Source organism: Eubalaena glacialis, chromosome 12 (genome assembly GCF_028564815.1).
Source record: "Eubalaena glacialis isolate mEubGla1 chromosome 12, mEubGla1.1.hap2.+ XY, whole genome shotgun sequence".
NCBI lineage: Eukaryota > Metazoa > Chordata > Mammalia > Artiodactyla > Balaenidae > Eubalaena > Eubalaena glacialis.
In genome coordinates, this window is record NC_083727.1 from 58,604,522 (window position 1) to 58,618,415 (window position 13,894).

Sequence of the window (13,894 nt, forward strand, 5' to 3'; positions counted from 1 at the left end):
AAATTAATAGTCATTTATATAGGGTGACTTCCAGACTAGTATTAAGCCATCTTTTAATGAATTTGAGTATTAAATAAACTGCTTTCCTTTATTTTAGGTGATGGTGTTTGTACATGCTCGAAATGCCACTGTAAGAACGGCTATGTCTCTAATAGAAAGAGCCAAGAATAATGGCCAGATTTCCTACTTTTTACCTACTCAAGGACCTGAATATGGACATGCAGAAAAACAGGTAGGGAACAAATGACAGCACAATACAAGAACTAAAGCACATAATGTGCCAGATATACCAGATATTTTATATATGAAAGATCCATGGTTTCCAGTTTCCAATAAGTTAATTTTACAGATTTATCATGTTATAATTTTGACTTTTTTCTTGACTTTCAAAGGATCCGAATGCATGTTGTGTCCAATAATCACTTTTTTCTATATGATTATAATTGTAGTGTTTAGTCCCATAGTTAAAGCAGAAAATACAGTTACATTTTATAAAATACATTAATATCTAATGGATTATTGTTCTTTTAAAGATATAATAGATAAATTTTTTTTTAATTTCTAAGGTTAACATGGACAGATGTAATTTACATAAACAGAAGCTCTTTTTGAGAATGAAAGTTTGAGACCAAAAAGGTTCAGAACAGCTGCCTTGCCACTCACTATATGCTCAAAGGACCTAAAAAGTCTGGGTCCTCATTAGAAACGCAGAACCTCAGGCCTCACCTGAGACTTACCACATCATAATCTGCATTTCTACTTGATCCCCAAATGATTTATGCACATTACAGTTTGAGAGGTACATCTGTAGGTAATTTGAGTATCGATAGTATTCTAAGATTTATAAAAGGTTTTATTTAATTGTATCAAGTAATGATTTAGATCAAGAGTGGGCAAACTACAGCCCGAGGGCCAAAGGTGACAACCTGTTTTTGTAATTAGTTTTATTAGAAAACAGTCAGAGCCCTTCCTTTGCCTTCTATGGCTGCTTCTTTACACACAAGGGAAGAATTGAGTACTTGCTGCTGGGATTATATGGCTCACAAAGCCTACAGTACTCTGTCCCTTTGCAGAAAATTTTGCCCTGATTTAAAGCTATAAAAATAAATTTTTAAATCAAAAAACTATAGGCATAAAATGATAGTATCTTCAGAGTATTTTATATGCATAACTTAAGATTTAACTGATATTTGCTGAACAGCTGCCAGGCATTGTGCTCTGCACCTTCACATTTACCATCTTGGTAAAATGTATTTAGTTATTAGGATTGTGCTCTAAATTTCACCATTTTATATTGATATTTTAAATTCTGACTATGATAATCTGATGCAGGTTGTTTTGAATGTCAGATTCTCTTTCAGTGTAACTACAACATTTATTCATTTTTTTCTTCTTTTTGCTTTATGAAGTTTTCTATTACATACCACTTATTATGCAGCTTTGTATTCTTCCAGTTATTTATTAATTATGAATTTATGAGAGTCTTTGAAAAGTCAGGTCGGCATTCATAATGGTGAATTATGAAAGGTCTTGTTTCATTTCTTTGGAAATACAAAGCAGCTCTATTGTGTTTAAAAGCCAAGCCTTGAGAGCCACCTTGTGGATTTCTGGTTATTTTATACCTCTCAGTTCTGAGAGTTATTGCTATTCTAAATCATGCAGGTTTATTGTTTCATTGTTATAATAATAATATTCAATATTTATCAGAGTTTACTTGGGCCAGGCATTGTTTTCATTGCTTTCTATAACTCATTCAGTGTTCACAACAACCTATGATGTAGGTTTGTACTATTATTATCTCTTGATATGGCATTTGTGTATAAGTAATTCAAATATAGCATGAAATACTCTAAAGCATATAGAAATAATTTATGTAGAGGAATTTTCAAATGATATTTATTTAAGACCATGCCACCAAATGTATAATGACAGATAACTATGCTGAAAAAAAACGTGGAGACTTGAAAGTCCCTAGTCATTTTATTATACCTTTTTTTTTGATATTTTCATTATACTTGATTTTTATCCTGACCCACCTGTTATTATTGTTTTTTTTTTTAACAAGAATGGATTCCACAGACATTATTAATAAGTACATGTTTTCAAGGAACGCTGTCCTATTCACCATTATACTCTTTAATATAGCATTTGGCTGATAGTAGGTATCCCAAAATTACTTTTTTTTTTTGCCTTTGTTTCTTGGAGGCAGACATTATTAAGAGATGTTCTCACTTGAGTTTTCTCATTTGATCTCTACCACTATTCTGTCCTTTAAAGATTCTTATCCCCATTTTACAGATAAGGAAACTGAGAAAAGAGAATAATTTTCCCAGAGACTCCCATGTAATAAGTGGAGCTATGATTTGAACCAGACTGACTCCAAAGTCTACCCTTTTCACTACAGTGCATCCTGTTTGTTCAAAAGCAAACAGAACATATCCAACCTGTGACTTTCTAAAGCCTTTAGAGCTTTGAGTCTTTTTTTTTTCCTTTAATAAAATGGAAGAACACTTCTTCAGCTCAGCTATATCCCTCATTTCTCCAAAAGAGAGATTCAAAACAGTTGGCCCCTCCACAGTGAAAATTATTTATAACAAAAGATAAGGCAATCTTTCTGGATGTTTTCTCGAAGCTCCAGAATTTTAGGTTATTCTTCTAAATCTAAAGTTGAATGTTTGTTCCTATTTCTTGAAGTGCCTTTTAAACTTGAATGGTATTAACTTACTAGTAATTCTAAGGATGCTATTACGATGATGGCAGGAGATATTTCTTCTGATGTTTTTGAAAAATAGGAAATTAAGTACTCAGAACATTAAAAATAAAATTAGAAGGTAAGTTTGCTATGGTAGTACATAGAAATTTAGCCTCCTGACTCCTGTTAATGGAAATACAACTAAATCCCTACGGTGCCTCAGTGATCCTTTATCCCTAAGTGTTTAAAGTAACCATCTCAATTCCTGACTCAGCAAGTATGGTTTTTAAAAGCATTTCTTCACAGTTTTATTCAACACACTGTAACTTTATTTGTGTAAATAATAAATAAAACTCCATTAAGGATTCTTTTTCTCTGTGTGTGTGGGGTGGGGGGGAGGGCAGTGTGCATACATACTGAGGCTGTATCTGTGCCTTAGCCACAGCTGAAGATGAGTCATTTCTTTCCAGTAAGTAATGGTTATATTTCACGACCCCTCATACCATTCCTATCTTTGATATCAAATTTACTCCCAGCTGAAAAAGCAACTATATTTCCAAACTGTCCACTGAAACAGGAAAATAGGGCAAGGAAAGTGAAATACCCCAAGGGTAGATTAAGCTACAGAGATGGAGCTTGCAGTTCTCCCTGGGGAAGGGAGTGTCTGAGGAATTACAAACGAGGCCCAAAGTAAGAGGACACATTAGCAAAAAGCTCTGGCTGTGACGTCACCTCTAGAAGCCCTGTGGCCTTAAACACCTAAACATTTCTTAAAGGTACTTTTTCTTCTATCAAATGGAGTAATAATGGGGTAAATAACACCTATTCTAGTAGTTTACTATGAGAAACAAATGAAATGATATATGAAATTATTTTGGAAACTAGCTGAAGAGTGATAAAACATTGCATATCATATTCTGGAAATCTACTTCTAGAAGTTTACTTTGCATATTACTTTTTGCCTTCTCTGACAAAGAAACTCTCTTAAGAAACCACTGTTTTCTGTAAGATAGAACATACCTTAGGGAATAGTAGCAGCTTGCATTTATACATAGAAATATATCATTAGGGATACAGACATTTTCATTATTAAGCCATTATTTGTTTGTTTGTTTTAAGATTTATTTATTTTATTTTTGGCTGCGTTGGGTCTTAGTTGCGCCACGCAGGATCTTTGTTGAGGCATGCGGGATCTTTCGTTGCGGCATGCGGGCTTCTCTCTAGTTGTGGCACGCAGGTTCCTGGGCAGGTGGGCTCTGTAGTTGTGGCGCCCATGTTCCAGAGCGCATGGGCTCTGTAGTTTGCGGCATGTGGGCTCTAGTTGAGACATATGAGCTCAGTAGTTATGGCGTGTGGGCTTAGTTGCCCTGTGGCATGTGGGATCTTAGTTCCCCAATCAGGGATCGAACCCGCGTTCCCTGCATTGGAAGGCGGATTCTTTACCACTGGACCACCAGGGAAGTCCCCGTTGTTTTTAATTATAATTTTAATTTTAAGTTGAATGAATTATTCCAATTAGAATCTTCAGATTCTGTTTCATTCTCCATCTCAGTCAAATAAATTCTTTCCTTTAGGGACAAAACTTTTAACAGGCTTTAAATATTCTAGTACTAGGATGGATATTCCCACCAACCCTGTACAGTATTTCTCTGATTAATAGGCACTGATGTTGTTTGATTTTTTACATATATTAGTGATTTTAAAAGTTTTCCTTATAGGTAGATACGGTCTATCGTGCAGCAAGCCTCATGAATGTAGTGATTAGGAATATCTGTTAAACAAATCAGAACACTAGGAAAAATCGAGTAATAATATGTACCCTCAAGCTACCTTAAAGTATCATTTTATGACTTTTTATTATTATCTAGATCTACCAACCATCGCCTGCTTTCATAGGTTAGCTTTAGCCTTTGCCTAAATTATAGGAATTTGGCTTTGATGTAAGTAATCTGATACTTCATATTGATAGCTTTAATTATTTCTGGTTTAGCAGCTTTCCAGCATCAGTATAACCAAATAAAATTAGAATTTCCTCTTCCTGGAACAGATGATATCTGTTAGCTGAAGAGAGTGGCAGGTACCTAAGAGCCCCCTTTCTCTTGTTTTTTTACTTTAAATAAGTGTAAACTGTTGTCTCAGAGTTTATTCTTTCCTCAGGCATATCAACCTCCTTTCCTTTAGGAGGCTAATATATTAATTCTACTGTCTGTTTATAACCACATAGAAAGAATGTTATAAGTATATTTTTTTTTAAGTAAAATGAAAGAAAATTAATAAAAAAATAGATTTGAGTGTTTAATTAGATTTTTTCGTTTTCAAAGGGAAATAGGCTCTTTAGAATAAAGATTTTGAACCCAGGCAAACCTTGAAGGCCCATGCGTATTGTAGCAAATGGTAGGATTTCCGCATTTTTTTATGGATGGCTGAATAATAATCCAGTGTGTGTGTGTGTGTGTGTGTGTGTTTGTATCACAAATTTGTTATTCATTCATTCATTGCTGGATACTTAGGTCGTTTCCATGTCTTGGCTATTGTAAATAATGCTGCTATGAACATGGGAGTTTAGGTATCTTTCCAACTGTTTTTGTTTCCTTTGGATATCTTCCCAGAAGTGGAATTGCTGGATCATATGGTAGTTCTATTTTTAATTTTTTATGAACCTCCATACTGTTTTTCATAGTGACTGTACCAATTTACATTCCCACCAACAGTGAGTTCACAAGAGTTCCCTTTTCTCCACATCTTCACTGGCATTTGTTATCTCTTCTCTTTTTGATGACAGCCATTCTGACATTCTGACGAGTGTGAGATGATATGTCATCGTGCTTTTAATTTGCATTTCCCCAAAGACTGACTAGTGATGTTGAGCTTCTTTTTATGTGCCTGTTGGCCATGGCCATCTTCTTTGGAAAAATGTCTCTTTAGGCCCTTTGCCCATTTTTAATTAGATTATTTGGTTATTTGCTATTGAGTTTAATGAGTTCTTTATATACTTTGGTTATTAACCCCTTATCAGATACATGGTTTGCAAATATTTTTTTCCCATTCTATAGGTTGTCTTTTCACTTTGTCGATTTCTTTTGCTGGGTGAAAGCTTTTTAGTTTGATGTAGTCCCCCTTGTTTATTTTTTATTTTGTTGCTTGTGCTTTAGGTGTGATTTTCAAAAAATTATTACCATGACCCATGTCAAGGAGCTTCTTTAGTGAGACCCTTTTTAAGAAACACAGAAAGTAGCATTGGAATTTTATCTTTATTTAAGTAGCCTTGATTGCAGCAATTTTTCTTCCTATGCTTTAAGATGTATTTTAGAAACATGCAATAAATTTCTTAAAACAAGTTTATACATCTTGTTAAAGAACCTTGCTGTTTTGGAAAAGTATGTATATTAGAATATTGTTGCTCTCTCATTTGAAAATACTTTAGTAGGAAAACCATTTTAAAAACATATAGATTATATAAGTAAAGATTTCTAATCCCTAATGGTACAGAGATTTGTATTGATAAAATTTAAAGATCAAAATCACATTTCACAGTGATTTTTTTTTAAATTTTTTATTTCAGCATTTATTTTAAAATGGCCAAATGGGTATGAAGAATACAATTTTAGAGGAGATTTCTCTTCTACTGATTAGGGTGCTCTCTCTAGAATGCTAACTTGTGTCTGTATAATTGGGTTGTAGTTAATACCAGGGTAGCTCATATGGGAACCAAGACCATCTTTCAAGGGTTATAACATGGAACAGGGGACACGGTAGTTCTTTCTCCCCAGTTAAAGTACATAATTCGCACAGCTAGAATGACATATGGAAACTGGTTATGGGAATTAGGCTGGTCTGTGTCATTGTGAATTGACTGTATACACATGAACCTCAAACTGTTTTCAGTGGTAGTCACTCAGTGAATATTTACTGAGTGTAAGCTACCTACCAGTCACTATGGTAGATCAATAGGTATCAAGATAGATAAACTCTGCTGTCAACCTGTTTAAAGTGGATTGAGAAAGTTGTGTTGTATCAATCAGGATTCATTAAAGGAAACAAACCATTGTACGTATATTTTAAATAGAAAATAATTTTGTGAAAAGAAGTTAGGTAATTCCTAGAATGTTGGTGAGATTGGAGGAGCAGATGTCAGGCAACTACCACTGGAACTGTTGAGTTTAAGAACCAGCAGCCATACCATGGTGGTGATCCAGCATGCAGAAGCTACACCTGCTACTAGATACCTTTCATCATTCACGAACATGCTGGAAAACCAAATTTTGAATATATAGTACATCCATTATAACTTTTAAGCCTCATTTCTCCAAGATTTTGCTTGCCAGCAAAAGAAAACAGCAGAAAATGGTTTCCTCTTCACTTCCATTGCCTAGATCTTGCATGAGTGCATTTAATAAGCAGAATGGATTTTTGTATCCAATACCCTGACTACAAGAGATCTGGGAAGTACAGATTTTACCTTCTGGCTCATGCAATACAAGAAGGCCTCATTGACGGAGGTGGGGCTTGCATGCTGATTAACATTCTTTGCATTAATTGGGAATGGAAATATATTTTGGAAGAAAAAAAGTAGCTGCCCATTTATTTTTATGGAGCTTATGTTCTGGCTGAACAGAAAGATTAACAACTAATTAAATAATTGATTTTAATTACGTTGTATTAAATAATAAAGACGGATTAAGTGCTAAAAGAAAGTAAAATTGGGAGGATGCTTAGCTAACACAGTGACATTTAAGGTGAGATATGTACACAAAACAAAGGACAGCAGAAGAATGTTCTAGGAAAAGTCTCTGACACCAGAAAAGCAATAGCACATTGAAGGATGTGGATAAAATCAGAGTGACTAAGAAACGTAGAGAATGATGGGGAGTGGTAGATGCCACGTTTATAGCATGAGTCTAATGTTGTAGGCAAGGACCAGATTGTGAGGGCCTTGTTTATCATGTTACAGATTAGGTATTTTATCTTAAAAGAAATGGGTTATGATTAGAGAAGTTTGAGGAAGGGAGTGGCATGTCATTAACTATATTCCCCTCAACTAATAATATAAAAATAAAATGACAATTTGAGCACACAAAACAAGTAATTTTCCTAACAGGGTTGTGCTTTTAAGAAAGATCACTATACACAGGCAGGGCAGGAGAGAATGGGAATACCAGTTAGAGATGTGGATTCATTGGGGCATATTTAGGAAATAGAATTGATTAACTTGGTAGTTAATGGGGTATGAAGGGTTGAGGAAGAGAGATCTGGAAGTTTTCTGGCTTCTAAAAGATGTCTGGCTTAATATTGTTGAGTGGTTAGTTGGGTCATTTATGAGGAAAAAGAGTAGTAGAGAAGGATTACTTTGGAGGGAAGGGTACAGATCATGAATTCCATTTGGACGTGCTGAGATGAGGTGCCTGGGATACTTAGAGATGTAGAGTAAGCATCTGGATAGATATGTAAGTCTAACGTATCAGAAGCTCAGTCTGTTTTTGGAGTGGGAAAACCATGGGAGTGGATATGAGTGGTAAAAGAGCCTAAGACCAAGTCTTGAGGAATTCTGATATTTAATGATTAGAGGAGAATGAGCCAGCAGAGGAGCCTCCAAACACTGGAGTATACCCCGGAGTAAATGTCATAGAGGCCGAGGAAAAGAGCATTTCAAAGAGAAGAAAGAGATCATCTATACTGACTGCTGCAGTGAGTGGTCAAGTAATGTGAGGGCTGCAAAATACACTGTACTTAGCCACGTGGAGGATATTGGTGCCCTTATTCAGGGCCTTTTCACTCCCAGAGTGGAGAGCAAAAATTAGATTAAGCTGGCTGATGAATGTAGATTAAAGTGTAAACATCAATTTTGAGAACTTAATTTATATACAAAAGGAAAATGGATAGTATCTAGAAAATATGAAATAGTACTCAGAAAGGTAGACGTACTATTTTTCTTTTCAAGGTGGAAGTGATATGCTTATATTCTGTGGAAACTATTCAAGAGAGAGTGAAAAAGGATTGAAATTGATTGATTATTCATATAGGAAAGGAAAGAGACCACAGATAACCTATAAGAGTCCTGAGAATTTTCAAGAGGCATGGGATCCAAAGAAGAAGTAGAGATTTTCCTTAGATAGGAGTTAGGGCACTACTGTTAAAACAGAAGAGAAAGTTAGAAAGATGGGTTCTGATGCAAATAGGTTTCAGGTGTATGGCAGGAAGATAAGGGAGCTTCCTCTGATGTATTGTATTTTCCTTGTGAAGTAGTTGTTAAGGTCATTCTCTAAGAGTCAAGGATAACAAGGTGGTGAGAAGTTTATGGAGAGCCAATCAATGTGTAATGTAGACATTGTGAGACATGCAACAACAAACTGACCATAAAGACATCACAGAATTGCTGTCCAATGTTAAGGGCTTGTTGAGATTGTGATCATGGATTTAGAGTGGTCTCCAGTTGCCCTTGTATATAATTTTTCTTAAGCATTAGCTACCTTGGGTCATCTGAGTTTGACATTCTGCCAGTCTTATATGGCAAAAGGGCAGATGAGTTTAAGAAATTGGCAGGAATGTGATTAAAATCTTGGACTGTGTTATCTGCACTGGAGAAAGAACCAGAATAAAGACTGGGGCAGGGATGGAGAGGGCGTGCTGCTGATGAATATTAAGAAAGTAGAGGAATTGTGATCTGGAAGTATCATTAATGATAAAGAAAGAGCTTAGAAAAAATTAGTTGGGCATGCTTGACATACAGGAATCTTTGGTCAGAAATTGAGGTGTTTGTACTAGCGATTTTGGTTTTGGAAGTAGTACAGTTGTGGGTTGATGACAGGCCTAGAATACAGTCGTTGGTATGGCTAAGATGGGACAGAGGAGATGTCAGTGGAAATGAGGGTGTCAAGGAATTGAAGAGCGAGGGTTTTAGATGTCCACATGGAAAATACTGTCACCAAGGATCATGATAGGAAATGGGATAGACAGAAAGACTAGGAGCCATACGTAAGGAGTCTTCATTGGATAAGGTAGGGTAACAGGTGACATAGCAGATATACTGAACCTTAAAGGAACAGAGGTTTTTGTTAAAAGTTAGTACAGGCTGACCTGGAAATGGTGAGAGGGAAGAGAGAGATCATCCCCCACCACTTGAAAGATATGCATGGAAAACAAGAGTCCATGGAAAAGAGTCAAGTTTCAGTTAAGGCAGGGTGGGAGATGAGGTTGATATAGTTTGCTTATTACTGAGTGGCAATTCCGGAGAATAGAGTGAAGAATTTCATACCCTAAGGTGGAGAAATAGTAGAGGAAGTAGGGAACTGACTCAAGAGCGAAGAAATACCAAGTATTATGGGAAAAATAGTATAATAGGGCATTGGTTCCCCATTACCTGTTTCCATGCCAGCTGTCAGAATCAGAGTATCTGGAACTAAGACCCTAAAATTTTAACATGATCCTCAGAAGTTCTGATCATAGCTAGATTTTGTTGATCGTGTGAACAGACGGCTAATAGGCCTAATCCTGAGAACAGGGTGGGAGGTATGATGTGTTTCCTTCTGAAAGACTCGTGGAAGACAGAGCATTGCCGTTCTTGGCTCTCTTGGTGTGGACGCCAGAGGAGCGATTTCAGATGTCTCGGTGATAAGGGTTTAAAGTGGAATAAGAGCTTTGAAAGAGAGAAAGAGAAAGGGTGGGGAAAGATGATATTCCTTAGATCTCTAAACTCCCTTGTCAAAAGGTAAGCCAGGTATTGGTTTATGCTCCTAACAATGTAAGCAGGTCCACTGATTAACTTTATAACTTTATTGAATGATAAAATTTGCACATACCAAAGATGAGTCTATAATATTTTTTCCAATATTGATAAGGCATACTCACTAGTAATTGTGAAAAAAGAATGGTATCATTTGGGAGAAACTATTTGCCTCCTTCTGGTTAAATTTTAGTTTTTATAATGACTGTTAAGTTATTTCTTCCTAATGGATTTGAAATAATCCACATTAAAGCATACCTTACCAAGATAAATTACCTCAGAAGGCTTACAAAGGTCACTAAATTATTTATGCCATTTCTTATTGTTGTTTCATGCAAGGTTTGTAACTGAGCTGAAGGTCTTGTGTTACTTCTGTATATTTTTTTGTCTTATGGAGGAAAAAAACCTAATTTGTTTTCTTTTAATATCTTCAGTTACTTGCTGTCAGTCTTCGTTCTTTAATCATGTATTTGTGTTGGTTTGGAAGTCAGCTTTGGGAAGTGGTTACATTTTAACCTTATTCATTTTAAAAAGTACTCATACTGATTTTCTGTATCATAGGTAGGAAAAAGATATGTAAAGTCATGGAAGGAAGCTTGGGGCATGCTTTCACTAGGGGAAAAAAATTTAGTATCCTCTGTGTGCTAATGGATTCTTAGCAGTTGTCCATTCTATTCTAATTTTACTGACAATAAAGCCCTGTATGGGAAGTTCACTTGTGACAAGTGGAAATATAAAGACTGAGGAAAACAAGTTTACACAATTCTTCTACTACACACCTGACTCCCTTTACCTTTCGCAGCTGGCGTTCTTTTGTGCTGAATTTCCATGTATAGAGATACTTTATCCAGTGAGTATAGTATTGGATCTCAAATGGCTTTTTCGGAGAATCCGATGCTCTGTTCAGACAATGTGAACAGGGTGAATTATACCCCTCCAGTCCTGCAGAGGCTAGCAAAGCCCGGACTCCAGGTAGAGCTCACCCTGAAAAAACAGGTGGAAAACAACAACTGTTCTGATACTTGAGGAAGCAGCAGGCATCTTGTAATAAGTTTAGCTCCGTAACTCATGGTCTTAACCATCTTTCTCCATTGATTTCTCCAAATAAAACTCCTATTAAAAACCTTCTTCCATTTATGTTTCCTTCAAGGGAAGGTTTTGTACAAACTGCCATTGTGTGTGTCTGCATGTGAGTTTCAGTATGAAAAAATTGGATCGTGTTAGGCACACTTTTATGTCTCATACTTTTTTCACTTAGTAATACATCATGGAAATCTTTCCAGATCAACACTGAAAGATCTGATTCATTCTTTTAACAACTGCGTAGTAGGCCCCAGTGTGGACATTATCTTAATTCATTTACCCAGTCTGTCTCGATGGATACTTTTGTTGTTTCTAATTATGTCGTATTGTAAACAGTGCTGCAGTACACATTCTCGCTCACACTCTTGGCATTGCAGTGATGTCCACTGGGAAAATTCCTGGCAGTGGAATTTAGTTATCAACACGGTACACGCATTTAAAATTTTGGTGAATGAGTGGTCCTGAGCTGCCCACTGAAGAGATTGTTCCAACTTACATTTCCTGGAACAGTAACTTCCCCCCGCCTAACTTTGCCAGCACTGAACAGCGTTAGAGTTTTTGAGATTATGACAGATTAATAGGCCAAAAATGGTAACTTCATTATTATTTTGACTGGCATTTCTTTATGAGTGAAGCTGAGCGTTTTTCATATTTGCCATTTGAATTTCTTTTTCTATAAATTGCATGTACTGTTATATGTGTTACAAACATTTTTCCTACTTAATCTTTGATTTTTATTTTTATTAATTTATGAATATTTTTACCATAATGAGATTTTTTTCAGTTTATTTACAGTATTTGGGCTTTGTCTTGCTTATAAAGATCACACTCACTTCATCATGATTTCCTCCAGCCCTTTTTAAGTTAAGTTTTTAATTTTCATTATTAAATCTTTGATCCGTCTAGAACTTACTGCATATAGTAATGGTGTTGGTTTGCAGTCTCCTCGGGACCTTTCTGGGTGTAATGTGAAACCGGCCCCAAAACACAGAGGACAAGGAAAGACTTAAGAAAGAGGCAGACCACTCCAGATTGGTGGGTGGCAGGTTTAATAATTGAGGGAACTTATATACAAGTAGATCTCCGCACCCACCTGCCACAATCTTAAAAGTTTATATAGAGGCTTTAACGGGGTTTAGTCATGTACACAGACAGCACCGCATTTCTGTCTAAGGGCTGTGTCCTTGGGCAGCCTCTAAGTGAAGGCAAGCAGGGTGCACATTCCAAGGACAGGAGAAGGGATGAGGAGCCTCTGATTGCCTGGGCCCAGCCTGTGGGTCAAACTGGTGGTCACATCTTCTTGATGACCTCCCCCAGCAAATGCATTTCTGAATACTTCCTGTTTATTCTGTTGTTTTTAAAGTTTAATATAACACACAAAATTCTCACATTTGCCTGAGTCAGTTTCTGAACTTTGTCTTCTATTTCCTTGATCTTATTGTCTCTTCTCTGGTATCAAACTATTCTACTTATTTGTTTTTGTTTTTTTTAACATCTTTATTGGAGTGTAATTGCTTTACAATACTCATTTGTTTTTTTAATATTTTTAATATGTGATTGGGATAAGCATCCTGATTATTCTTCAATTTTAGAATTTTTCCTGGATTTACAGGTTTACTTTGAAGGATGAACTTTAGTATCACTTCCAAGAAATAATGTTTATCTCTTAGTTGAGTTAGTACATTGATTTACAGATTAAGTTAGTGAGAATTGGTATTTTTACCAAATCAAGTTTTCCCATCTCAAAAGCAAAGCATATCATTTCATTTCTTGAATGTCCTTCGGCAGTATAATAATGCTTTTTCTTCATGTAGGTGCTACCTATTTCTTGTTTTTTCTGTTTTTGACCGCTTTTATAAATGTGCTATTTTCTTCCCTTTTATTTTCTAACAAGTTATTGTATATATACAGAAAGCCTTTTTAAAAATATTGATTTGGGGGACTGTCACCTTTCTGAATTCAATCATTATTTTAGTAGTTTTTAATTAATCCTCAGTTTTCTAAATAAATGTTTATTCCATCTGCAACTAATAATTGCTTTGACCTCTTCTGTTCCAGTATTTCTACTTTTTATTATCTTCTAATGTCTAATTCCATTGTCTAGGACATTGGTAAGCTGATTGTAAACATCTTTGCCTTGTTCCTAACTTTAATTGATATACGCCTAACGTTTTATGATTCAGTGTGGTTTGAAATCGATGTTTTGTCACCTCTGCACATCAAGATTGAATGTGGTCTTTTGTGAGATTTCAGTGCCTGGAGATGATCATATGTTTTTTCTCCTTTGACTTATTAATAAATATGTTAACATATTTATAGGTATAGTGCCCTTGCATTCTGGGGTTTAATTTACTTAGTTGTGGTATATTGTTTTAATGCACTGGTGAATTCTGTTTTCT

At 35.7% G+C, this 13,894-nt stretch overlaps 1 protein-coding gene across 1 annotated transcript in view; it reads left to right on the forward strand.

The window, feature by feature from the left end:
- Positions 1 to 13,894, forward strand: part of ASCC3 (activating signal cointegrator 1 complex subunit 3) — a 331,824-nt gene that overhangs the window by 174,111 nt on the left and 143,819 nt on the right. Inside the window, exon 14 of the mRNA XM_061207037.1 lies at positions 98 to 232. Within this exon, the coding sequence (XP_061063020.1) occupies positions 98 to 232 (135 nt within the window). The remainder of the gene's footprint in view (positions 1 to 97; positions 233 to 13,894) is intronic.